This window comes from Cyanidioschyzon merolae, chromosome 5 (genome assembly GCF_000091205.1).
Source record: "Cyanidioschyzon merolae strain 10D DNA, chromosome 5, complete genome".
NCBI lineage: Eukaryota > Rhodophyta > Bangiophyceae > Cyanidiales > Cyanidiaceae > Cyanidioschyzon > Cyanidioschyzon merolae.
In genome coordinates this window covers 340,503-366,323 of record NC_010131.1, presented here as the reverse complement: position 1 = coordinate 366,323, position 25,821 = coordinate 340,503, and the positions used below count along the sequence as shown (strand labels likewise).

The following is a 25,821-nucleotide window of genomic DNA, read 5'->3' as shown; positions in this document are numbered from 1 at the left end:
TACGCAGTCGCCATACTTCCAAACCGAGGCGGCTCAGCAACGGAATTGAAACGTCGCTTCTCCTAACCTTGTGAATAGGAAAAGAAAAGGTTGCACGGGAGCGGTTGTGAGCTGCAGGCTCAAGGCCCTGTTCGGCGTGCGACGCAGGCAAACGCGTTTTCCTCCTTGAAGGAAACGTATATGGTGCGGATTTTTCGGCTGCAACGGCGTGCAACGACCGATGAGAATGGAGCCGGGTCTGGTCTATGCCCGGGCACCCTATGCGGGATCCGCAGGCGGGCCGGGCTCAATCTGGCTCACCCAGCCGCATCAACCAGAGGCGCAAACGCCTTCGCAGATTCCAGTTTTTTCGCGCTTACAAGCGTCAGCACTTGCGGGAAGCATGTCATCGCTCAATTCCAGAGGATTTATGGAGATACACCTACCAGGAGATGCCGTACATCCGCATCTCGAGCCGTGTGCCGAGCGACTCCCGAGGTGCGCTGAGACGTTGCCATTCGGATTCGCCGCGTCAGGGACGCCTGAGTCGAGATATGGAGCGCAGCATTCTGAGGTGTTCGTCGAAGGGTCGCGTCATGGTTTGCTGCAACTCAGCGGCCTCCAACACCAGTACGATCCACGAATTCCCGCGGGCTCAGCAGCAGAATCAACTGTTGCAGCGCTTGTTCGCGAAGTTCGCAGTCTACGTGAACGCGTCGAATCCCTTGAATCGTCCTTCTGCTACAGTGCGCTACGACAGCAGACGCGAACTCACGAGGCCTCTGCAGCACCCAGGTGTGCAACCTATTCCGCTTATGTGACACAGCAAGCCGAGCCAGCCACGCCTGTCCGAAACAGAGCATTCGACGTTCAATCACTGCAATCAGAAAAAAGTTCGTCGCCCAGTTCAATAAAATCGGGTCTGGACAAGGCTCCGGGACCACAGACACGCACGGCCAGGTCACAATACATCTTTGAATGCGTAGCGGAGCACGCTTTGAGAACGCCAGATGGACATTCTGATTTCGCGAGAGGCGTTGCGCACTCGGTTGCTCGTCTGGACAATGAACAGTGGAACAGGGACTCAGCACTCTATGGTATCTCTAATCCAGCAAACACGACCAGCTCGAATGACACCGCAACGCATGAGCGACGCCCTATTCCAGAGGCAACGGAACGCCAAACGATTCGAGAAGCGGGCTTGCGCGTCGAGATTCCGGACGCATGTGCCTTGGCTCGCAGCCGCCCGTGTCATGGCATATCACATGCCGCGGTGTCATTCAAGCACATCGCAAGCTACGCGGGTTCGCACGCATCGAACGTCGCAACCTCTGGGGCCTTGCCTGGGGAATTACAGAGCGTCCAGTGCACAACAGCAGCGCGAGAGAAGAGCACTTCTGTGGATCCCAAGCACAAAATGCGTCGTCACTCAGTCTGGTCTGAGGAAGAAGACTGCATGTTCAGACGCGCCTACGCAACGTTCGGTTGCAAATGGAACCGGATCAAAAGTTTCCTACCGAACAAAACTCGTCAGCAGGTTCAAAGTCACGGGACGTACCTCATCAAACGCGGCGTCATCAGAAAGTTCAATTCACGATCCTGGACTCGGCGTCAGCCCAGTGAAGCAGCATAACCTCGACATGAGCATATCACTGGAGCAGGGACGCAGGCAAATGTGCATTGCTGGTTACGTCGGGCCTTGGCATTGATACATGCACCATATGCTGACGGTGGCAGATGCACCGGACTCTTGGCGGAAAAGTGACGAACTCGTGCTGGATTCGCCGCTCCAGTAAACAGACAACGACAAAGACGTTTGCTCGCTCGAAAACAAATCCAATGCATCATGCTTGCGTCCTGCCGATCAAAAGGTGTGCAACGTGGAACTTTGCATCTCTTGCAATCGTCGAGCGCCCGATGACTGGCACAGAACGCCTAAAGCTCCCTGCCAAACCCTTGTCGGATTAAACTGGAGCACTGAACTGCTGGCTATGTTCCTGTGTACCGATTTCTCCCGAACGGGTTTTCTGGATATCGAGGTGCGATATTCGAGGTGTCTCCATCGAGGTGAATGGATCTGTCGGTGGGTTTACGGGTTCTCGGTCGTCTTCCTGGCGAGATGTATTCGAGTATATGCCACTGGAATGCGGTATTGCGTCGGAATCAAGACGATCCGCAAAGCCATCGACCTCGGCTTCGTGAAATAACCGATAGCATGGTGCGATGCGGACGTGCAAGCTTCCCGTTTTCTCGTCTCCGTACGTGTAGCGTGATGAAATGATGCAAGCTTCAATTTTTCGATGATTCGGCTTCAAGCCAACTTGTGGACGTAGCAATGTGCGTCACTGTTTTGGCGATGGATGTAGCGTGTTGTCGCCCATAGGCGTCCTGTTCAGAAGCTCATGCCGATTGGCTCACTAAACCAGTCACGTCAGATAAGCGATTCCGTTCCGAATCTATAGACGCATAGCTGTGTCTCCATGCACAAAAAGCGTTTGACGCGAACATGTGACATGCCACGAGACACATTCCAAGAGGTTCACGTCAATTGTGTTTGCATGCAGAACGGTATAGAAGGGAGAATGCAGTCGTGGCAGCGATCACTTCTTGTGCCACATGCGTCACCCTCTTGTCGTGAAGCAAGTGTAGACCGATCGAAATCTCTCGACTTGATCTCCAGCCTGGATTTGCTTTTCGCAAGTCGATTGGTCATGGAAAACGTCGCGTTTAACGAATTCCTCTGTCCAGGGAGGCGGCCTGCGCTTATGCATGTGGCGGACAGCGTACTCGCAGATCGGATCATTCAGAAAAAAAAAGGCCGGTAATCTGAGGTTATTGAACAAGACGCGGACACGGAGCCGGGTATCGAGCGGAGCCTTCTGCGTCCGGCAATTGCACATGCCGAGAGACGAGACAAGCAACCACACAACACAGGAAGCCAACCGGACAATGGTGTGTGTGTGTGTGTGTGTGCGTGTGCTGGGCCTCGGATAACACCTGGCCGAAGCAAGGAGTCAGCGCTGCAGAGAGCGCACCGGGGCTATATATGAAAAAGATGAACATGGAAAGCGAAGCGTAGATAGCGACTCCCTCCTCAGCATGCATTGCTCAGAAAGCATCCAGGAGCAGCGAAATCGCGAATGGAACACTGCCATCAATATCCTTCGACTGCTGACAACGGAACTAGAGGGAACGCAGAGGCCAGTATATTCAAAGTCAGGCATGAGAGAGAGAGGAAAACGATTCAGTCGCGGAAACAGCCGACAATCGCTGATGTTGATGGCAATGGGAACGCGCCCGAGCTTCTACTTCTACGCCCGAGTTCGGTTCGTGGACCAATCGCATTTCGTTCCTTATTGGGCGCGGAAAGCCCGTAGATCTTGGTGCCCACTTGTTTACGCAAGGCCTCGTAGTGCGCGATGCCCCAGTGAGGCTTCCTCGCCAGCCAAGAGCAAGCACAGTGGCCTGAATCAAAGCTGTATCGAGCAGGGTGCAAATCACCGGGTCATCTCATGCTCAATGATGTATATGGGAGCACTTTTAAGACAATTATATCGAAGGTTGTCTGGGTCACTGGAATTTCGATTGAGCTGGAGAATGGACAATGCGTGACTATACTCGAAACCATGGAGGCCCTCTCGGGCCCCAAACCGAGCCCCGCCCTCTAGCTTGCTTTCGATACAGACACTAACCGAGCTTGTCACATGGAACAGAAATCCCGACACCCAGATCCATAACCATTAAATGAGCGCTCTGTGCTAACACTGTTTGAAACGCGCCCAAGGTCATGAATGAATGCATCGGCGTTGTCCGAACTGGAATCACAAGACGCCGCCATATCCCGCTGGTGCGCAGTAGGCATGCGATCATGCACGCTGCATTGCATTGGTGCATATCCCAGGAGAGTGTAGTCGTCAATGTGTCGGGCCGGTGGCGCCCATGATCCACTGCTTGTACATGCGAAAAAACACTGGCTGATCGTCAAGGGTAGCGCCCAGACACCGCTTATATTCAAAGGTGCTGGTGCATGTTCCTGCCCGTCGATCGCAAAAGATCCGCTGTCGTGCTTCGCTTCCGGCAAAGCCGCGAAATTCGCCTATTCAGGTTTCCATGTCGCACATGATAAAGTGCAATAGAATCGCCGACGCAAAGGTACGCAACGAAACCGCAAGCCGTTCACGTCGCTTCTGTAACTTGTATAGCGATCGGTTGACGCTGCAATATCTCGTGACATGCCCAAACGTTCCGGGTCGAGTCGCGTGCTGGCTCGCTCAGGCAGCAGACGCTATTGCTGTCGTTCCCGATGGATGTGATGCCTCCGGCAATGCGCTCAATTCTGAGCTGGGTTGTATCGCCGCATTTCCATCTGGGGCCGAGACACGATGATTCGCTACCAATTCCACTTCCGCTTCCGCTTCTGGCGAACGTCTAGTATCCAGACTTCTTGGTGACAAACTCTTGAAAGAAAATATCCTTTCACGTTGTTTCCGCTTCGGGAACTGCAATAAAGGCATGATATGCGGGTGATCTTCGAGACGAAGATCGTCAAGAACTCCGCCAAAGCGCAGCCTTCGCCACATGCGGAAATCTATGAATGGTAAGATGGTCCAGCGGGAAAGGTGCAGTTGCAAACCCGCATTCACGACCACGAGACATGACAAGAGCCGATGTGCACGCCGGGGCATCCTTCGAAACGAACGCAACAACCAGAGCAATCCTGGGCCACTCACACCTGAATCTTGTCGATGCACGTAAACCAGGCGATACTTCTCGCGTTGCGATAACGCAACAACATGAAGAACAAATAAGATAAAACGCAACGATATTTCCCTCTCGTACTGATGATATGGTACATTTTTCCCCAATATCACGACAATAGCTTCCTCTGCAGGATCGAGACGCGGCAGAACCCGAACGTAGTCGTAGGCTGCGTGGCGCGGGTACGGTGAGTCGCTCGACGCCGCAGCTCGGAGCATCTCAACAACCAACGGGTGCTTGTGATAGGGTACATGTCTGTGACGCCGCGGGTGTAGTCGCCCGCTCTCGCCCTTCTCCGTATCCGGGAGACTGTTCTGGGAGCTCGACGCTGGGAAACGTTGTCGATTGGGCGCGCTCGCCGCCGTAGATGCTTGCGACTCGGGAGCATGTTCAGTGCCTTTGACCGGTTCGTTGCCTGTTTTTCGAGAAAAATCTACCGAAGAGGCAACCTTGACCTGTGCTTCGAGGTCTTGTCGCTCCATGTCCAGCGACTCAACCTTACGGAGAGCTTGTCCAGCTCTGCGCTCCTTCAGACCGAACAACTGCGGTACACGTCCGTTCGACATCCCAGCAGCAGATCATACAGTACACAAATATGTGAGCACAAACGCTGCCACGAACAAGAATATTATACTTGATTGGTTCAGAAACAGACTGCACTTGTCGGACGTTCGTCTAGACAAGTCGCTGGACAGAGCGAGCAACTGCGAATCGCACGGCACGCAAACTGACTGGTCATTGATCGCCGGTGCGCCCGCGATGCCACCTAGGCCGTGGATCGCCCAATGCGTCGGCGACGACAGCAGCGCGCGGGCTACACGTGTCCAGGGGCCACGCACTGGGCAGCGGCATTCGCTTCGAGCGCGCATCGACCGCGCTGTCAAACAATGAACAGAAACGATCAACTGACTCCAAACTCGATACCAGTTCCGTTCGACCTTCACGGTAAGCGCTGAAAGGGGAAAATATTTCCATATTGTTGAAAGTTTACCCTGCAGGCGGAAGATCTTGCGGGCCTGACGAGTCTGCGGGGCTTACGCTCCCTTGGACTCTGCAGTGGTAGGATCTGTGCAACCTGGTTGAAACGCTGCCCATTCTGGGACTAGCATCGTGTATGCTGCGTCTGGGCGTCGTCCTGATCGCCATAGTCTCTCAGCGTATGGCTTCGTGCTGTCGCAGACAGCAGGTATGTCCGCACAGCTTGCAGGCTCCCAGAATGATTTAGAATCCTGATTCCATGTTAAATGAGAACCATCCCTCGAACCGACGCCCTCTACGGTATACCAAAACCGAGCATCTGTCTTCGTACTGCATCCGCTTCAGCGGTTTAGGCGCTATCGCGAGTGCAGCACCAAGTCAGGTACCCCGCGCACGATAGAACGTACGAAACGACCACTATATCCGAAGAGAAGTCTAAGCAATGGAACTTGGAGGTTGGGTGCGGCATGATGAGCGATTTCCCGAATGCTATGTTCGATCCCGCAGTCTGGTATATCCATAGTCTGTGGAAAAGCTTTTCTCAACCTAAAATCAGCGCGCTGCGTCGTGTCTCCGGCGCTCGATCGCCAGCCGGCGCGCCTCTGAGCTCCAGCGCCAGCGGGTAGCACCCGACTCGTCCTCTTCGTCGTCGAGTTCCGCGACAAGCGGACGCTTCAGCGGAACAACACCCAGGGTTTGCAGGCGCTGGGTCGTATCCGACTTGTGTCTATCTCAGGAAAATGCTTTGGGGCTTTGTTTCCGTCACAGCAGCGGTTGCGACAGGCACACAGCAGCGAACGCGCGCACGCGTTGGGTGCTCGCCTCGGGCGCTGCTGCTGACAGCGCCGACTCGCCACAGGCTTTGCAAGGGCACGGGTCCCGCTTCCAAAGCAAGGACGGCGGAATGCATCACTTCCGGGCCAAGGACTTGGAGAGCTACGGTTGCTCAATGTCCAGTGGACGCGTCAACGCGACGGCGCGAGAACCCCGCTATTGTTGTGATCGGGACGCGGGGCTCGCCGCTCGCGCTCGCCCAGGCCCACGAGACGAAACGTCTGCTCGAAGAGGCGCACCCGTTTCTGCGCGACCGAGAAGGCGCCATTCACATTGAAATCATCCATACGACTGGTGATATCGTATTGGACCGCGCGTTGTCGGAAATCGGGGGCAAGGGGCTCTTCACGCGCGAGATCGATGAAGCGCAGTTGCGTGGCGATATCGATATTGCCGTGCACTCGATGAAGGATGTACCCACTTTCCTGCCTCCGGATATTGAGCTCACAAGTATCCTGCGCCGCGAAGATACGCGTGATGCCTTCGTCTCCTTCAAGGCGAAGAGCCTAGACGAGTTGCCGCCCGGAAGTGTTGTAGGATCTTCATCTCTGCGACGACAGAGCCAGATTCTGGCACGGTATCCGCATCTCAAAGTGATCAACTTTCGTGGGAATGTCCAAACGAGATTGCGCAAACTCGAAGAATGCGTCGTTGACGCGACGCTTTTGGCACTTGCGGGCCTTCGGCGGCTCCAGATGGAACACGTCGCGACTGCTGTTCTCGGAATGGAGGACATGCTCCCAGCGGTAGCGCAAGGTGCGATCGGTATCACAACGCGACGCGGAGATGATCGCACTGCAGCACTCCTGGGTCCGCTTTCGTGCCCACGGACGAAGCTTTGTGTCGAGGCAGAGCGGGCGTTCCTCGCGAACCTTGATGGGAGTTGTCGCACACCAATTGCAGGGCAAGCCTGGTTCGATACGGACTCTTCGGAGCGAATCCATTTTCGCGGCCTTGTTGCGACGCCAGATGGCCGAGACCTATTCGAGACCACAAGGCAGTGCACGCCGGCAAACGTTATCGATGAATGCGCAGCCGCTGGAACTGAGCTTAGGGACCGCGTAGGCCCAGATTTCTACGCTTCGCTCGTGAACTATGTTCAGGAACGGGATCGCGCCGAACCAGGTCGTCAGACGAAGAGCAAACGTAGCACATCGTGAGGCGCACATGCCTCCGGCCCAAGGCCAGATGACGTTGCGTGACGCCTGCCTGGGATTTCGCGACAATAAGTTCGAAATTCGATGAAGTGTAGTGTCTACTGGAGTGCACCTCAGCGCAGGCAATCGTTATAAGCGATGTCCGTGTGCAAGCTCCATCTTCTACGTGTAGCAGAGGCGCTGGCTCTCTGCGACACCGGGCGACATGGTATCCTGACCACGCGGGACGCGGCGATGCCGACGAGGGTCTGTTCGTTGCTATGCTCCCATTATCATCGGGTATCTGACATGCGTCTTTACTCGTCGTGGATGTTTGCGAGTTACGAGATTGTTGGATCTGTTTAACCAGTGCGGCTTCATAGAGTCAGGAGACGAGGGCGGCGCACACAGCTGTATGCGTCTTGCCATGGTGCCCAGTGACCGTCCATCCCTTTACGTACGTAGAGCAGAAACGTAGTGCTCGGCACCTCTAGGAGCAGGTTGACGTTCTCGTGTGAATTCGAGAAACTGGAAGCGTTCTGAGATTGAAATACCTCGGATCGAATCTCGAATCCGTTTTTGTTTTGCCCAGTTGCGGATACCCGAGTCGCTCAGAGGAGCACATCAAAATAATTTTTTCGTTCTGTACTGCTCGGGTTCGTGGTATGCCCCGCAAACATCAAAGCTCGGCCGCACGATGCGAGAAAACTGGCGGTGCCGCCAGCTCAGCGGATGAGCGAGTCCGTGTTCGAAATGCACGGACCTCGGACTGGCGCAGCGCTGTTGAGGCCTGCTGCTCCGCGCTTGCTGGGTCAGGAAATCGATATTGTCAAGAACAGTATGCACATTGGCGACGAGCTCGATGAGAACGATTCAGACTCGTGCCTCATTTCGGTTCGGTTCCGCGGGTCACACGTGTCGTTCCTGTGGATGCAAACATTCGCCATCCCTGCATCACTGGGGAATGCGCATGACGCAAACCAAAATAGAGCCAGCTCTTGTACTGGACGCGATTTTTTTTCGTGAACGCCATCCCGAGTGTTCCCTTTGGGTACGAAAGCCACGGACACGGGTCTACGGCTGCCTTGGCCCGAGTCCATCGGATGCATGATATCCCCGTGCAGCGGTGAAACGCTTTTTGGAAGGCATGCTTCGAAGGTAGCTCGACTGACGAGACGCAAACCATGACCATATGACTTGGCACGTGCGAAAAGTCGCGGCATACACGCAGCAACGCAGCTGGACTTGGTTGCAGTTGATGTGGAGATCGCCACGCCTCCCGGTGTTGCGGGACTTTTGAGGCCTACCACGTTCGTGTGCACTCGCACGTGACCATTAAAGCAGATTCGTATCGCAGGCACATAGAAGCAGAGGTGCGAAGACAAGCGGCGAGCATGATGCGGATGCACCCTCGTATGATACGCGCGCATACACACGTGCATATTCGTAGTCCTCGAACACGACACGAAAACCACACATGCAAAAGATCGCAAGAAGCGTACCCGCTATCATTCTAATAAAGCTGCTGCGGGAATTCCAGGCTTGATACTTGCAAGCGTTCGATGCGCTTCTATCTCAATGACGACAGTTATTGGCGTACTCGTATTCAGGAGCGAGAGGCGGTCCAGAGCGCCATGAGAGAACGCCTCTGCGTCGGGGCTATGGCCCGCGAAATCTCATCTTCTTCAAAAATTGCGGTATCAGGGTGCTCGTGGATCATGGCCTTCTGCAAAAGCATTCCAAGCCGCACAGTTCCCGCTTTAAAACACGAGAAATTCACGTATTCACACGTGTGGCACGCTTCAAGAGATGCATCGTGCGCTTGCTTCTGCACCTTTCCGCCAGACGCTGAACGCTACCTAAAATTCTGTTTAGAGATAAACATTCAAATCTTCACCAGGGCTGCCTGTCACTCGTTATCAGAGACGGGTACTCTGGGATAATCGACCACCGGTCGCTGGCAGTGCTCCGAAAACCCTCTGGGCTGAACAGCGACGTGGACGCAGCCGCCGCCGCCCCCACTGGACACGCCTCGCCTCTCGCACAGCGAGTGGCAAGGCGCAGTCGAGCCGCTCGCTACGCGCTCCGACTCGGTGCGGTTTGCTCCCGCAGGTCCCGTACCTCGCCTTTTCGCGTCATCGCTTGCCTCGAACCGGATGCTTTTAAGAAAGGTTTTCTTGCGCGTAGAATACGATCTCTTCAAGCGTAACGGAACGTGCCGCGCGCTGCACGCCAGAGCCGCAGCGACAGTGCATGCACCTGCAGGAGAGCGCGACGAACGCGTCTACGCGTACCTGGCACGCGCTGCAGAGGGAAACCCGTTCAAAGATGCGCTTCGCATTCTCCAGACGACGCGTGGAGAACCTTTGACGCTGACGACGAGTCAATTGAATCGTCACGTGCGAGCACTTGCCGCCGGTTTGCGAGGCGAGCTCGGCCTCCTTCCAGGCGATCGTATCGCAAGTTGGTTGCCGTCAGGTAGTGCAGAGTTTATCATTCTCGCACTGGCTAGCGCTGCTTCCGGACTGGAGCTCGTTTCGCTCCCACCGCCGAGGAGGATCCTGCGGACGTCATCACCGCTGCCGCCCAAGGATGACACGAACACTAGCGCGCAGGACGGCGTGGTGGACGACATCACACTCGAGCGCGCGCTGCGAATGCTTCAAAAGTATCCACCTCGGGGTCTCATCTGTTGGCATGATTACGAAGTTATCCCGCGTGCAGTAGCTGCCCGAATGCCGTCCCCGGAGCGTGTCGCACCAGCAGGGAGCACGCTGAGCAGTGTGCTGTATGATAATTTGGATGTGCCGGTGCAGCTCGTGCGTGCACTATTCCTGGCTCCACCGACGGCTGCAGCTGAGCGCTCACCCGTAACCTGCGATAGTGCTGGATTGGCAGGATTTACGCCGCTCACAGGTCATACCATACGGCCGCAACCTGCATTGGTGCCGCAGCAGCTGGAGTTTGTCGCGCATACCGGTCCGGAGAATCTGCGCACGCTACTACGCTATCGCAATATGCTCGTGTACGATGCAGATCCGCATCCTCTGGAGGATAATCTCAAACATAGTCACGAAAAGTTGGGCACATTCATTTTCTGCGAACCGGAAGCAGGCCAAGATGGTAGCACTGGGCATTTCGGTGCAGGGAAAGATTGTTACGTACATCTGGATGAGATGGCGATCTTAAAGCACGCCCAAACCTTGGCTCAGAAACTGGGCGGCATGCACGCCGATCACGGAGATGTTGCCCATGGACGGGTCGTGCTCTCGCCCAGAAACCGCGAGCGCGCACATCGTGTCATGATCACCGGCCTCTTTGCAGCGCTAACGAACGGAACCCTCGCCATAGTGCCCTCCTATGATGCAAACGCGGAGCTGGGCTCAAGCATCGCCGAAAAGCAAGGCGGCACACTGCTCGTACACGAGCTGTCCCAATCGTAACCCCTCAATGTTCCCGAGGTGCAGCGCCATCACAACACCAGCTGCGAATTCGCCGCCTCAGATCGTGACCGCCTCGACGTCCGCATTTCCGTGTGCCGTTCTCGCTATGCCGGCTGCGGAACGCAGGTTACGCGCGAAAACTGCAGGCGCTATGCGTGACAACGCAGGGCGTGGACACGTGTCCGTTCACGAGGCAACCGATCGGAGACCTCAATCATGCCCGTATACCGCACGGCGTCTGCTGGTTCATGCGCGAATGCGTGTGCATCGGGGGTGCGGCCGGCGCGCGATCCGCCGCAGCCGCAGCCGCAGCAGCCGATAGACTTTGCACGCTATGTTGCACGCACGCACGCTATGTTGCACGCACGCACGCACGTCGGCGTATATGTCTATATGACATATCGATGAAGGCTGCTGGGCAAAATATCGCATGCTCGCCGGTTGTGGTTGTAAACGTCTTCCGATAGCATGCAGGCGCGAGTGCCTGCTTACTTAGGTCACTTGCTGGGTACTCCTGTTGTGTTCGTATTACTCGTCACAGTTTGGGCGAAGCGCCGTCGCGAATGCCTGCAAGGATCCAGCGACAATCTTCCGCTTCAGAGCTGCTCTCTTGACTGCTTCCACGAAGCTGTAATCCAGCTGGTGTTTCGGTAGGATCCATCCCGGGCATTGATGCTGCATCCGTTGCTGGGGCGTCAGCCCTGCTCCATTCAAACAACCTGCACCCGACAGAGCTGCATCAGCGTCCAGGAGGAGTCGCCTGTGCGTTCCTCAACTGCCTCCATAGCTGAAGCGCCCGATCGTAACCAGTAAACCGTTACAAACCGCGTTTTCGAGGAAAAGCTAGCCCCGCAGTGACCAGATCCGATCACGGGGAGTGCCTTTTACACGGTCTGCAGCTGGGTGCAGTCCAGGAACTCGCTGCACACGTGCTCGTTGCGCAACATGCGATAACGACTCAGAGTCGTGGGATACGTTGCGCTTGCATCAGCAAAGTCGAACTGGGTCTTTGCGAGCACTGCGCGAAGCGGCCGTTGTTTGGCTCTTCCGGCAGCGTTCTCAGGTCCTGGTGGCATCCAGCTCCGTAGCCTCCTCGATTTCACTTATCAAACGGGTAATGTCTATAACCGCGACGCTATAAACGTTGCCTTCGCAACACGCGGTGGTAACTTGAGCAGTTTCCGGTCAACGGTTGCAGTGATCACCAAACGTTTGGGCAATGAACCTGGCCTGGCGTCACAAAACCACCGCCACACCCTTGCATGTTGCAGACGGTTCCCAGCCTCAAACAGGAGTCCAGGCTTTTGTACAGGCGCTGGTTGTCTCATGCTTGAACACATCTCACGATGAACTCGTCGCCATGCTCCAATACGTCGCATGCCCGAACCGATACGCCTCGCGTTGTCCCCGGCGAGCATCCGAAGCTGTCGCGCTGAACCGGCGACAAACTGCGACCTCTACTGGTGTTCGCTTGCCACTTGGACGTTGTCACGTGTCACTACAGCGCGCGTCGCGGACGCACAGACCTGCCTTCTGCAGCAGATCGAGTCTGAAGCATGTTCCGCAGCCAGTATGACACTGATGTAACAACATTTTCGCCACAGGGTCGCCTCCTGCAGGTAGAGTACGCCATGGAGGCGGTGAAACAGGGCTCCGCGGTGGTTGGGGTCTGCTCAGCAACGCACGTTGTCTTGGCTGCCCTGAAACGCTCGTTTTCCGACTTAGCGTGGCACCAACGAAAGATCGTTCCTATTGATGAACACATAGGGGTTGCCATATCCGGTATTGCTGCAGATGCCCGCGTCTTGACCAAAAGAATGCGGGACGAGTGCTTGCAACACCGCTTTGTCTACGGGGACGCTATGCCGGTTGGACGCCTCGTGCACCTGGTCGCAGACCTGTGCCAAAAGTGCACACAACGCATTTCTCGACGGCCGTATGGTGTAGGGTTGCTAGTTGCTGGCGTCGACGAGAGTGGCCCTCACCTCTATCAAACCTGTCCGAGCGGAGAGGTTTACGATCTCGTGGGTATGGCATTAGGAGCACGTTCACAGAGCGCCCGCACCTACTTAGAACGTCATATGGATGAGTTTTCATCGGCTTCTCGAGAGGCGCTTATTCGCCATGCTCTATGGGCACTGAATGAGACGCTTGCGTCCGCCAAAGATCAGCACTTGAGTGCGGAAAACTGTGCGGTCGGGGTTGTCAGCATCGGCGATGATATGCGTTTTCATCTTTACGAACATGAGCAGGTGCAGCCACTGCTGGATGCCTGCGCGTTTCCAAAGTCTGGTGGAACGGCAACGGAGACGAGCACCGAACAAGCGCCGCAGAACGTAACGGACTCGGACGAGCATCACGATGCAACCATGCAACAGGATACACCCTGAAACGATGATTTGTTGCCGAGTGCTGCGACAAGGGCAGGATCCGGTCCTCAAGATGCGCTCGCGAAAACAAGGACAAGAGTTCTGCCAGCAATTTGCGCTGCCTTATTCTCAATGACCATGCATCGCCATGGACATCCTGACGAGGCAATGCGCTGGTGAAACCCGACCTGTCAACGAGCCCCCGTCTGCATACCTCGCAGTGTTTTTTTTGTTTCATGGAAATCCGCCGAGTACCGGGCATCGTCCTGCTCGTCAACGGAACTCGTCCGGAGGAGGCAGATGCATGCCGGGTACAGCAGGGTACTGCGTTGACACCTGGCGCCGTTGCGACCCTTTTTCGCATTTAGGTTCCTGCTTCCCCGTCAAGTATCCGCCGATGTTGCGCCCGACTGGTACTCTTGTAGAATCTGTTCAAACTGAGCCAGCTGAGTTGGCGACCCGATAATTAGGCAAGTTCTGGTGTGGAGCGGGTGATCGCCACCAAGATTTTGGCTGAGAATGCGACAGCCCCGCTGGTCGATTGCTCGAGCGCCGGCCTCCTCGGCCAGATACGCCATTGGAGCTGCTTCGCACAGGGCGTCTACGTTATCCGCAACTAAAATGCCTCCTCGCTGCATTAATGTATGAAAATCTCCGATCAGACAACCCGTGTGAACGGCGCTATACTCATACTGGTCGGCCAGATGACGCAGGGTCTGTGCTAAGGCGTCATCACCGAGGAAAAGCTCTCGAGCAGCAAACAGTATCGGTGTGACGACATGCGCACTCGCTTCCGAGGCTACAGTAGAGGTCCCGGCGGCTTCCGTCGGTACAGCGAGTACAGTCTGCAAGCGCTGTCGACCGCGATCGTACTCGGAACCGAACTCGATCGGGCCGCCTCGACACATGAAGAACTGCTTGGCCACTGGATGCAAAACAAAGCGATACACTCCGGGATTGCCTCGCATGCAATAGCAGAGCTGTGTGGAACTACCGTAAAGTGCATAGCCCGCCGCTACCTGGTCAGCGAAGCAAACTTGCAAGTCCTCGCGCCGACCGGCTCGGCCAGGTGCGGTCTTTCGCTTGTAGACGGAGAAGAGGGAGCCCACGAGGCCTTCTGAGGGCGCAAGCTCCTCATCAAGATCCAGACTCACTAACACAATCACATAACTCCCGGACGGCATATCCGGGGGTATCGACATCGGCTCCTTCTGGTCTTTACTAACCAACAGACACGCATATCCATCGTGACACAGTGCAAAGTACAACTGCTGTGTGACTAACCGAGGCGTAAAAGGTGTCGACTCTAGCGATTTCACAAACATTTCCCGAGTGCGTGCTGCTATCCACCGGAACTCTGTGGAGAGGTCGTCGAGTAAACGAACCAGCTCGCCTGTAGCGTCGTGTCGCTCCGTCAACGTGGCTCCCGAGCGCTTGAACGCGTTCCGAACATGCGACGGGAACGGAACAGAGGTATACGTCCCACTCGAGGTCGGTGAGAGCTTCGCAGTCCAGTTCCATATAGGACTCTGAGGCAGGTCGCAAACCTTCTCCATTCCGGTAGTCTAGTGTCTCACGCGACTAGAAGAAAACGTAACTCGAACGTTACTGCAAGTGCTGAAGCGTGTTATGAGCGCGCAGACGCACGCGTGCAGTCGCACATCCAGAGGTGCACTACTGCATAGCGTTGCGTTGCCTGGAATCAATGTCGTTGTCGCGACTGAATCGATGCACCTGAAGTGTAACGGAAGAGGGACGCACGCGAGCACTCGTACATCCAGAGGTGCACTACTGCATAGCGTTGCGTTGACTGGAATCAATGTCGTTGTCGCGACTGAATCGATGCACATGAAGTGTAACGGAAGAGGGACGCACGCGAGCACTCGTAAATCCAGAGGTGCACTACTGCATAGCGTTGCGTTGACTGGAATCAATGTCGTTTTCGTGACTGAATCGATGCACCAGAAGTGTAACGGAAGAGGGACGCACGCGAGCAGTCGCACATCCAGAGGTGCACTACTGCATAGCGTTGCGTTGACTGGAATCAATGTCGTTTTCGTGACTGAATCGATGCACATGAAGTGTAACGGAAGAGGGACGCACGCGAGCAGCAGTACATCCAGAGGTGCACTACTGCATAGCGTTGCGTTGACTGGAATCAATGTCGTTGTCGCGACTGAATCGATGCACCTGAAGTGTAACGGAAGAGGGACGCACGCGAGCACTCGTACATCCAGAGGTGCACTACTGCATAGCGTTGCGTTGCCTGGAATCAATGTCGTTGTCGCGACTGAATCGATGCACCTGAAGTGTAACGGAAGAGGGACGCACGCGAGCACTCGTACATCCAGAGGTGCACTACTGCATAGCGTTGCGTTGACTGGAATCAATGTCGTTTTCGTGACTGAATCGATGCACATGAAGTGTAACGGAAGAGGGACGCACGCGAGCAGCAGTACATCCAGAGGTGCACTACTGCATAGCGTTGCGTTGACTGGAATCAATGTCGTTTTCGTGACTGAATCGATGCACCTGAAGTGTAACGGAAGAGGGACGCACGCGAGCACTCGTACATCCAGAGGTGCACTACTGCATAGCGTTGCGTTGACTGGAATCAATGTCGTTTTCGTGACTGAATCGATGCACATGAAGTGTAACGGAAGAGGGACGCACGCGAGCAGTCGTACATCCAGAGGTGCACTACTGCATAGCGTTGCGTTGACTGGAATCAATGTCGTTTTCGTGACTGAATCGATGCACCAGAAGTGTAACGGAAGAGGGACGCACGCGAGCAGTCGCACATCCAGAGGTGCACTACTGCAGAGCGTTGCGTTGACTGGAATCAATGTCGTTTTCGTGACTGAATCGATGCACATGAAGTGTAACGGAAGAGGGACGCACGCGAGCAGTCGCACATCCAGAGGTGCACTACTGCAGAGCGTTGCGTTGACTGGAATCAATGTCGTTTTCGTGAATGAGCCGTTGTCGTCGATAGCCAGTCACAAGACCTCGCTCCAGGGACTCTCGCTTCTGACGTATGGAACAGAGACCTGAATGCGTACGTTTCTCCGGTGGACACCTGCATATACATCTGCGAGTCATCCTGTCCATGTGCAAGCGACCGCTGAAGCGTCGCTAGCGACGCTGCAACTGCCCCGGATACGCTCAGCATACGGACGGTGTCCAGATCGATCATGCGTTTATTCCAAAGTAAAAACTGACCAGAGTCCAGTCGCAGACAATAGCGCTCCACGAGAAATGACTTCGCTTCCCATAAATCTGCACTAGTCGCGTATCCGAGTGTATCTGCTTCGATACATCGCTCCAGACCCGTCAGCATGGTTGCTTGTGTACGCCCTGAAAGTGCACGCTTCAACAATGCTCTTTTGGTGTCGACGGCTCAGGTCCTGTATCCACATGTGTAACCTGATACGCTGACGTTATATCCAAGCCAATTTCGTGCGCTTTCAAGTCCCTCAAATGAGCCATGAAGCGTCTCGCAATGTGATGACAAAGAAAACGCCTCCGGGCTGACCTGCACCGATTCCTTCGTCGCTGTTCGGCCTGGACGATGCGTCTGGCGCTGCCCACGCTATTCACACTCGACGCTGGACCAAAAAATCGTCCAATGCCTCTGGCAATGCATCGAGCGGGGATATTTCATCGACATTAGAATAACGTAGGCAAGAGACGGACCGCAGCCTTTTTGTGTCTATACGGCTGTTGTTGGAGAGCGCATACATCCCCATCGGTGACCTGTTTTCGTTTTTGTCGCTGGCGTCGGCAACATAGCCGACACGGCGCGTACTTCCAGGTACCCAGAGGCGTTTCCCAACACTCGAATCCGTGGCTTCTATTCTCGAGACAAGCGACATGTTGAACCTGGAATCAGGTGACGTGCTCGCTTGAACCGCGTTTATACACTTGCTGACTTTGTTCGGCCAAAATTCCTCCCGTTTTGCTCACGTACCAAGTCCAGAAGCATCGTATCTGCGCTAGAAAAGTAAGCAGGCACCACGCCTGCTCTACCAGTAGCTGAAAATAGCAGTCGACGCTGACCGCGACCACTCGTCGTCGTCATCCTCGGCGGTGCTGCCGACGGTCATCGCTCCCGAGCGGTTCTGGGCGGCTCGCTGTGAGCCACCCTGTGTCGTCTCGTGGACACTCTCGGATACCTCTATGTAATCGCTGCCGCTGCGCCAGTTCTCATCCTCGCTGGGTTCGGCGACGCTAGTCTGGCGCCACTGTGCCGCTTGGCGAGACGCTCTCCGCCGCTCCGAAGGACGCTCATCTCGTGGTTCGTCGTCCGCGAAACGTCTGCTTCTGGCCCCGTCAACGTCCTGAATATAAGCGCCAAAAGCGGTAGCTGCATCTCGCGTCATGCCTTGATACCGCGGAGGCCGGTACGGCGAGTCGCCTCTCGCCCGGGAATCCGCTGCTCCACGAGCAGTACCTGTGGAGGCCAGCTTGCTCTGTTGCCGGGACTCGTTCGCGGAAAGCGCATGCTCCGCAGCGGCACTCCATTCGGGTGGCACATCCACCAGATCATCTCGTACAATTGGCTTGTCCTCGGGGACCTGCTCCTCAGCGGAAAATCGGTACGCTGCGCGCTCGATCCGTTTGCTTCGAGCTCTCTGGTTGCGGGCTTCGTCGTCATCAGCGTTCACATCAGCGTCGTCTTGGGACCAGTCGTCCAGCAGAGAGCCACTCACGTTCTTCTGTCCACCTGGCGCTCGTCGTTGTGTAGCGCTTTTGCCGGGTTCATGGGGCTCGAGCTTCGCCCCGTGCACGTTTCGGGTTCGACGATGGCCCTCAGTGCGACCCGTGCCGAACTTGTCCGGGGCGGTAGCCCCGGTCGCAACCATATCTTGAATCTGACGTCGGGCGATCTGGAGTTCCTCTTCGAGAACCTTCACCTTCGCTCGTTCCCGGGCTGTCTCGTTCTTCGCTTTAATAAGCAGCTGTTGCAGGTTCAACGAAAATGACGGACCCCAGGCGGTCATCGTGCGTTCTGATTCTAATTCGGGTCCCGGTCTTGACGCCGTTGCAACTGATTCGCTCTGCGACTGGCCGGGAGTTCCGCCCAGATCCAACAAACATGCCTCAACGACGCCGCGGGCGTCTCGTACGAAGGCCTGCTCTTCCGCATAGATGCGCTCGAGCGTGCTGGTACTGCTGTTTGCCAGCGTGACGCGCTTCTTTTCCGCCAGTGCACGACCTCGCACTTCCAGCAGATCCAGATGATCCCGAAGTTCTTTCAGGCGACGCTGTGCATCCTCTACGGACTTGCTGGCTGCTGAAAACGCACCTGCCAGGTCCGTATTCCGCGAAGCCGGCACTTCCGCATTCGGCGACGAGATAACCGATAGCGCGTCACTGGGCACCGAGGGCGCTGCCTCCGTAAACTCGCCCGCTGTATTCGCTCCATCTCCAAAACGCAGACGGAGACTTTGCTTCCGTAGCGCAGGGGGAAGTGGGCGCGGCACAACCGCCTTGTCCGCAGGCTGACGACCCAGAACAGTCAAAAGGTGCGCAGCGCAGCGAAACTCCTGCAAATCCAGCTGCCCATCTCGATCCTGGTCGGCGAGCTCCCAGATATCTCGAAGAATGGCACTGCTTAAGCGATGCTGACAGAGTTTCGGAAAGACCTCCCGCGCGATAGAGCCGGTCATGCGCAAGTCCGCAAGGCGTACCAGCCTTGCTGCTGACTGATGCCGACCCGGCTGGGTACCGCCTCCACAATACTGTCGCATGAGCGCATCGTATTCTGCGATTTGCTCATAGGTTGGCGTCCAGGAGAGCGTTTCACCCGGGTTAGCGCTGGTGCTAGAAGAAGCGCGCGGTTGCGCAGCGGATGCAGCCCCAGGCGTTGTTTGAGCACTGGGGCGCGAAGCAGAAGCCGGATCGATTTGTGGGATGAGCTGCATCCCGCGAAAGCGCCGCAAGCTATCCAGGGAAGGCTCGCCACCGCGTTGGCATATGGCAACAAGTCGCAAGGCAACAAAAAACTCGTCCTGATCCAGATACCCACGTCGACGGGTATCCGCCAAAACCCAAATTTGTCGTAGCAGATCTTTGTATAGGTTAGAGCGGCGCAGAAGCGAAGCTGCTGCGTCACCAGGCACATAACCGGTTGCGGGGTCGCGCACCTCCCGGTACCAGACAAGGTATGCCTCTCGTTCAGTGGGACTCAGCTGGAGAAGCCTCACAGCCTCGTTCGAGTTTGTCTGACCCGAAGTCGAGCGAGCTGGCTGCAGCGATGCAGGACGGTTCCCCGCAAGGCCTCCACTCAGGTCGCCGGGGCGCGATCCCAGCGCTCGAGGGCCGCCAGCTCCTGCACGTGGATAAAAGCTCATCGAAAGAACGCACGCCTCCAAAGACGATCACAGCACGTCTTTATCAAATAGGGCACAGTGAAGTGTGGGAAGCAAATAAAGCCACACCCCGGTCCGTAGCGTCAATTCGACGCCAGCCGTTCGTCAACACGAAACACGGCACGCTTCGTTTGCTTCCGTTGTGAGCGTGCTACCAAGCCCGTGCTCGTTCTGAACCAGTTTTCCCAGGCACACCTGAGTTCTAGACTGGATGCAGTGGAACTTGAGCTATTCGCGCAGGTAGCGCCAGGTGAAAGAGGCTTTGGCTGCGCTTCGCAGTCGCAGACAGGAGAGCTAGTCACTGCTCGAGCCGCTACTGCTGAACGGCAATGCTGTCGCATTTCAGTAGCGCGACTGACGCCTTAGGCGATACAATAGACTTGTGTTTCCCCAGACGCACGTTCGTACTGGTGCTTCAACGTTCTTTGAAGGCTTTAAATGCTTCCAGTGAGACTTTGTTCTACCCTAAGCACGTGAGTTTCTCTTGTATCGAGTGGAAAGACAAGCATACCTGACATGGTTGCAGCGCGTTTTTCCGCAGCCGAGTGAGACGCCTCCGCGCAGGGCGGCGCTTCTGGAGACTCTGGACTTTTTCCGCGACCGCTTTTACCCCAAAGTATACGGTATGGGTGTTGGAATATGCACTATAGATGACAGACGTGGTCCGTGGAAGGTGCATACCTGGAAGCATCGTCCCGCTTCTACGCACGCACGCAGGAGCCTGTGCGCCTCCGGAGAGCGTCGCCGTGGAGTCTGGCAGCCTCACGCCTCGTGAGAAGCACTCAAGTCCGACAAAGCGCTTGCGTGCTGAGAATTTCACGGCGAGGTCCATACAGGAAGGATAACAGCAGCCGCTTTGGTCATACAGTTCTATGTGAAGACAGCAGATGCCACGAGAGCGTAGCACGTTTGGTGTACGTGGCATGGTGTTGAGTTTGCGCGCGGCTCTGCGGCCCCTGCAAGGTGGACGTGCGAAACGACAAGCATTTGCGTGTCGGGCTGTGTTCATGATGCTTGCATATACTGTATACATCCGTAGCTGGGGCGCACGGCAATGTGAAGGTTTCATCATGGGAAGAGACGTGCGTTCGTCTCAGGGTTTTGCGATACTCCATACGTGTGCTCTTGTTCGCCTCGACGTGAAGGCTGTACTGGTGCGGATCCGCAGGAAGAGGCGCACGCAAGGCCACCGAAAATGGTTGTTGCCGCCTTTGCATGCAATTGTATTCGCCGAGCATTGACGTGAACGAGATAGGAAACTGCAACGGGTACATGTTTTTCGCATGTTCTAGGCTCCGTATCGTTTTCAGAGCGGCCAAACCATGAAAGAGGATGCTGGTACCTGTCCATGTGCAGCTTGCTGGTGATCTCTTCGACATACCGGGTCATCAAATGTGTATGAAAAAACTTGCGAAAGCGATGTACATGCCGTGCCTTGTCGTCAAACAAGAAGCAGACTTGCTCTGTGTTCCCTGAAGCAGTTTGCGATCCTTGCTGATGCGTTTCACGTGATTTCCGTTGGCGGAAAATGAGAAACAGACTGACAACGCGTCTCCAATGGCAGTCACTAACGATGTAAAATCTATCATGCTCACCAAAATTTTCTGGATGCGCGAGTGCTGCCTATTAACCAGGTTGAAGAGCAGCATCCTCGCTGTATGGCGGCTTCAACGTTCCGTAGGCTCTTGACGAGCTGTCCTTCGCTGCCATGGCATTTCCCGGAACGCTTTAGGCTAAACACCCGATTCCGGCGAATGCAGACGCACAGCAGACGTTCGTATCCAAACTTCCGGAATTTGAAGCGAGGACATATCGATCGGCTTCATGCCTTTTGTAACACGGAAGATTCTAGTTTTCTCTGATGGCGAGCATTTCGCAACGCGTTTTTCCGACGTCCTGTGCATCACGACTCAACCGATCATCTGATCATCACAAGCGAAACGCGGGACTGTCATGTCGCCACGCGATCCAGGAAGATCGCTGGGTACTGGAAACTCAGAAAGCGCACCTCTTATCCATACAGGTAACGTTGAAGCCAACCCTTTGGTCTTATACGCTTTGCATGCAGGGCTTGCGGGGGCCACAGTGCCTGCACGCGACCAGTACGAGCAGCTACCGAGAAACACTGCCACACTGATGGCTGTGGAATCTCTTCACCAGGTAGGTCGGCATTCCGGCATCGACTCCTGAGCCATATGCATCATAGCTTCGGGCGTTTCTGGGAGCTTCCATTTCAGATGCGGTTCGAGCTGAGGCTGGGAGCTGGGGTTCCACACACCACGCAAGTAGCAGCGTGCCGCATGTCGACACAAGCCGCGGGCTTTGGTGTCATTCGTCACAACATTTGCGTATTCATCAAAGCATGCCATAAATCGTCAGTCTTGGTGCATCCGGCTACATGCTCTGTATACCATTAGTAATGCCACCCGCGCTGGTACTGGTAGCGGACGAGAGACGGTGCAGGTCGTAGCCATACGCTCGCGCCGGAATAAAATAGGACGGATCCCTTAACGCTTCCGCACCCGCTAAAGGTTCGGTTTCTCCCGCGTATCATGAAAAACAGCCGTTGCGGAGTATTCGGCTACAGCTTCGTCTTGTGTCCTTGTAGATTTGGCTTTACATACACCAGTCTCTCTTATCGATCCCGTACCGTTTGAATCAGACGCAGGATGTTGACTGGAGGGGTATATTTCTGCGTTCACAGCTAATAGCTGTTGGGGTCGCATCTCACGCGTAGATGATACATTCGGTCTATGCTTCGCTTGCCATACATGACTTGTTCGTCAAGCGCCTCTGTACGCTCTTAATAGCAGCGACACTTGGATGTTACCTCGTGTTCCCGTATTTCTAGTATACCTCCACCACCAGGCGCCGCGCAGTGGTGTGCGAACGCTTGCTTAACTCCCTGGTACATGCCCTTGGCGAATACAGAGGGCTCGCCTCTATTGCATCCGCAGTTTTAGCGCCCGATACCGAATCCTATGATCACAGGCTTCTTCTGGCCGACACCTCTACGAATATTCCTTGTGCAGCACACACAGGCGCACGCTGTTCCATTAGATAGAGGTTTTGTGGAACGCCAAGCGTTCCACGATAAAACAAGTCCCGAAAAGTGAATGCAACCTGGATATCAAGTCGAGAAATGCCGATTCGACAACGCTCCCTTGTCGCAAAGCGGCGACGTACGCTTCACCGGAAGCGATTGTTGCAGTCGCTACAGCCTGGATCCGAGACGTGTTCTCACCGAAGGAGGCGACTGGAGCTTCTGGAGGCATATCCGTGCGCGCTTTCATGCTGCTGTCGTATGCCGTTTCGTCGATGGTTACAGAGACATGAGGATATGCCTTCCTACTGGATTCGATTTTTTGATGTGAAACTTTCCGTGAAGTGTCGGCATCAGTGTTTGAAAAAGTCGCCAAGGCGCAGTCAATGATGTTTCTCATACATCCAGCCGCGCGAATTGCTGCGCTCACAAGTTGCCGTAATACAGAAAGAATGTAAGCTTGAAGAATGCGTGACTCGGAAATGCTACACACAAGCAAGAGAGAAGAGAGGAGATTTTACGGATGCATCGGAGACTGATATCAGATATTTAACGAAGCCTTGTTCGAGAACGTCGCGAATCGCCTTGATTCTAGTGACGCAATCGATTCCAGCAGTAAGCGTCGAAACGGCCACTCCAAAAAACTGACCGAGAATCCTAGCTCCATGCAAGAATCCGTGAATGCTTATCGCTCCACGTCGAATTTTGAACCTGTACATTTAAAAAAAATTCCGAAACAAAACGACTGTTCGAGAACACATCGTGCAGTTTTGTGTTCCAGTTTAACCTGACACCGGTGTAGAGCACCGAGCACGCATCCGGAAGCATTTTTCGCAGTTAACGAGCACGCGAGCTCCGCTCTGAGCGCTCACATCGCCTTTGAGCGCAGCTGCAATCGGGGTCAACGGCTGGAATCCCACAGACAAGTCCTTACTCCAGCGTACCGCCGAGTCGAAAAAACCAGACAAATTGCAGTCATGAATGTCGCCCTCTTTGGTGCAACGCTGGTCATGAACACCCCAAAAGACCGGGCGACGAGCACCCAGGCCCGGATGCGCGCATGGGATGCGTCTTACGGCCCGAAAACAAGTCTGGACTCTGAAGAGTCTGCGGAATCCTCTCTGACAACTCCAGAACTCACTGGGGGTCGTCAACGCCCCGTATCCCTTTGCGTTCGTAAGCTAGTGGCACAACGCCCGGACCCATCGATAATCAGTATTGGTCAGCGCTGCTGGGATCGGGGTCGCAATCACGAGGAGCCAATCGCCTGATCCGAGTCGCTGAACAGGCGAGCCGCTGGATCCCCTCAGCGGTTCTACTATGGCCCCACCAGGTCGCCCTGGTTCCAGAAAAGGAAAACATACCTCAGGGGGCAATTCTTCCAAGTTAGCTATGCAAATACCACGCTGTGCCTCAAGGACTCGCGCGACGATCTCGCCATAGTCGTGGACTCGCGTTGATGCACCAGTCACTGCAGCCTCTGCGCGCACCGCTAGCGCCACGTCGCGAGAAGCATGCAAAAGCCTGATTTCACCATTCGCACCGTTCACTAGAACGATTACAATTGGCACACGTATCTCTAGCAGGTTTGCGAGAGCTCGGACGAGAAAGTTCAAACCGGTCGCATCTGAGATGGGAGCTGGCGCTGTGTCGCCTTTGGCGAAATCATCAGTGGCGAAAGGTAACTCTGTGCGCGTTTCGGCTGCGGATTCGCGCTGTCTGGTAGCGCTGGCCTCCAGCCGTGCAACACTCACCAGGCTCACAGCTGCAGCCGTTGCCAGCAGTTCACTGGTGCGCAGCGCAGACCATTGTCCCAGCACGTCCCAGTCTACGCCGTCAGCTGAGACAAAATGATTGAGCGCCAACAGGAACAAGCACGTCAGTCCGAGCAGAAACCGCAGCTGTGGCCCGTCCAGACCGGGAACGTAGAAACCGCCTCCACGCTCAACCGCCGCAGACGGTCGGCTATACCAAGCGCCAACGCTACTTCTCTCTGGTCGTGTACGCTCATGACCGGGGTCCTTCAGCAGCAACCAGGAACGCTGCATAGACCTATGTGGCCTCCTACGACCCGCTAGTCGAGCTGCTGTGGTATTCACGCGTGCAAACGCGCTTGCCAACCGGGATCCGAGCAAGTTTGCTCGCAGCCAAACCGCACCAGTCTTTGTAGAACAACTGCTCAGAACTCGTACCAGACGAGGCCCGGTACCAAAACAAACACAAACCTGACAGCCCTGCATCGCTTTCAAAGCGCTTGTACACCTCCCTGAAACGGAACGTCCACTCGTAGCGTCCAGCTCGCAAAGACTGGTCTCGTCTGCGTCAAATCTAAAGACAGCAGTGGACGATGCGCTCGGTTGCTGCCTTGCAATGTTTCTTCCGAACTCTATTTTTTTTTTGATGTACTGCTTCGACACCTGAAGCGGAGCAATAAAAGTCAACAGATGTAAACGAGCTTAGGGATGCTCGGTCGTCTTTACAGAGTAGGATATTCAACGCTCTGCTCCTGGTTTACGTCAACAGAATCAAAATGATTGAGGATACCCTTGAACAGGGGTTCGTAGACTGAATGGTATCATTGTCCGGCGCATACGTATAAACTTGCACTCTTTCCCGTTCCTTACGTTTAGTGTCCTCGACTCGCACATGCTTTAAGTGTTCGATCTTTCTATGTCAAGGCGACGCCCACTGACTGCAACTCGCGCCCCTGAATGGACTATGAAAAAAGCATCGACGTTATCCATCGATGACTTGTTCAGAGGCCTTTGTTGGCCGTTCACTAAACTCGTCACGTTACATAATCTAATCTGATCGAAAGATAAATTCTTCTGTCTTCCAGGCGATTGACGAAGCGGCAATCAACAGCTGCATTGCACCTCTCATGGGATATGCTCCCAGACGCTTCCA

The 25,821-nt window shown here is 55.2% G+C and overlaps 9 protein-coding genes and 2 non-coding genes across 11 annotated transcripts; 5 read left to right on the top strand and 6 right to left on the bottom strand.

Annotated features, from left to right (window-relative positions):
* Positions 1 to 220: 220 nt before the first annotated feature.
* CYME_CME134C (hypothetical protein) lies at positions 221 to 1,612 on the top strand (the record flags this gene model as incomplete). The annotated part of the gene is made up of 1 exon (XM_005535580.1): positions 221 to 1,612. The coding sequence occupies one exon, from the start codon at positions 221 to 223 to the stop codon at positions 1,610 to 1,612; it is 1,392 nt and encodes a 463-aa protein (XP_005535637.1).
* A 2,638-nt stretch (positions 1,613 to 4,250) lies between these two features.
* CYME_CME133C (hypothetical protein) lies at positions 4,251 to 5,303 on the bottom strand (the record flags this gene model as incomplete). Its single annotated transcript, XM_005535579.1, has 1 exon — positions 4,251 to 5,303. The coding sequence occupies one exon, from the start codon at positions 5,301 to 5,303 to the stop codon at positions 4,251 to 4,253; it is 1,053 nt and encodes a 350-aa protein (XP_005535636.1).
* A 1,152-nt stretch (positions 5,304 to 6,455) lies between these two features.
* Positions 6,456 to 7,709, top strand: CYME_CME132C (porphobilinogen deaminase; the record flags this gene model as incomplete). Its single annotated transcript, XM_005535578.1, has 1 exon — positions 6,456 to 7,709. The coding sequence occupies one exon, from the start codon at positions 6,456 to 6,458 to the stop codon at positions 7,707 to 7,709; it is 1,254 nt and encodes a 417-aa protein (XP_005535635.1).
* A 788-nt stretch (positions 7,710 to 8,497) lies between these two features.
* CYME_CME131C (hypothetical protein) lies at positions 8,498 to 9,127 on the bottom strand (the record flags this gene model as incomplete). The annotated part of the gene is made up of 1 exon (XM_005535577.1): positions 8,498 to 9,127. One exon carries the CDS (start codon positions 9,125 to 9,127, stop codon positions 8,498 to 8,500), a length of 630 nt encoding a protein of 209 aa, XP_005535634.1.
* A 714-nt stretch (positions 9,128 to 9,841) lies between these two features.
* Positions 9,842 to 11,128, top strand: CYME_CME130C (hypothetical protein; the record flags this gene model as incomplete). The annotated part of the gene is made up of 1 exon (XM_005535576.1): positions 9,842 to 11,128. The coding sequence occupies one exon, from the start codon at positions 9,842 to 9,844 to the stop codon at positions 11,126 to 11,128; it is 1,287 nt and encodes a 428-aa protein (XP_005535633.1).
* On the bottom strand, positions 10,182 to 12,519 carry CYME_CME129T. The gene has a single exon (XR_002461250.1). It is a non-coding gene; the product is annotated as a hypothetical transcript (transcript).
* Positions 12,520 to 12,684: 165 nt separating this feature from the next.
* Positions 12,685 to 13,518, top strand: CYME_CME128C (20S core proteasome subunit alpha 6; the record flags this gene model as incomplete). Its single annotated transcript, XM_005535575.1, has 1 exon — positions 12,685 to 13,518. One exon carries the CDS (start codon positions 12,685 to 12,687, stop codon positions 13,516 to 13,518), a length of 834 nt encoding a protein of 277 aa, XP_005535632.1.
* A 362-nt stretch (positions 13,519 to 13,880) lies between these two features.
* On the bottom strand, positions 13,881 to 15,053 carry CYME_CME127C (similar to fructose 1,6-bisphosphatase; the record flags this gene model as incomplete). The annotated part of the gene is made up of 1 exon (XM_005535574.1): positions 13,881 to 15,053. The coding sequence occupies one exon, from the start codon at positions 15,051 to 15,053 to the stop codon at positions 13,881 to 13,883; it is 1,173 nt and encodes a 390-aa protein (XP_005535631.1).
* A 2,469-nt stretch (positions 15,054 to 17,522) lies between these two features.
* CYME_CME126C (similar to epidermal growth factor receptor substrate 15) lies at positions 17,523 to 19,853 on the bottom strand (the record flags this gene model as incomplete). The annotated part of the gene is made up of 1 exon (XM_005535573.1): positions 17,523 to 19,853. One exon carries the CDS (start codon positions 19,851 to 19,853, stop codon positions 17,523 to 17,525), a length of 2,331 nt encoding a protein of 776 aa, XP_005535630.1.
* A 370-nt stretch (positions 19,854 to 20,223) lies between these two features.
* CYME_CME125T lies at positions 20,224 to 21,463 on the top strand. The gene has a single exon (XR_002461249.1). It is a non-coding gene; the product is annotated as a hypothetical transcript (transcript).
* A 2,632-nt stretch (positions 21,464 to 24,095) lies between these two features.
* CYME_CME124C (hypothetical protein) lies at positions 24,096 to 25,154 on the bottom strand (the record flags this gene model as incomplete). Its single annotated transcript, XM_005535572.1, has 1 exon — positions 24,096 to 25,154. One exon carries the CDS (start codon positions 25,152 to 25,154, stop codon positions 24,096 to 24,098), a length of 1,059 nt encoding a protein of 352 aa, XP_005535629.1.
* Positions 25,155 to 25,821: the final 667 nt, after the last annotated feature.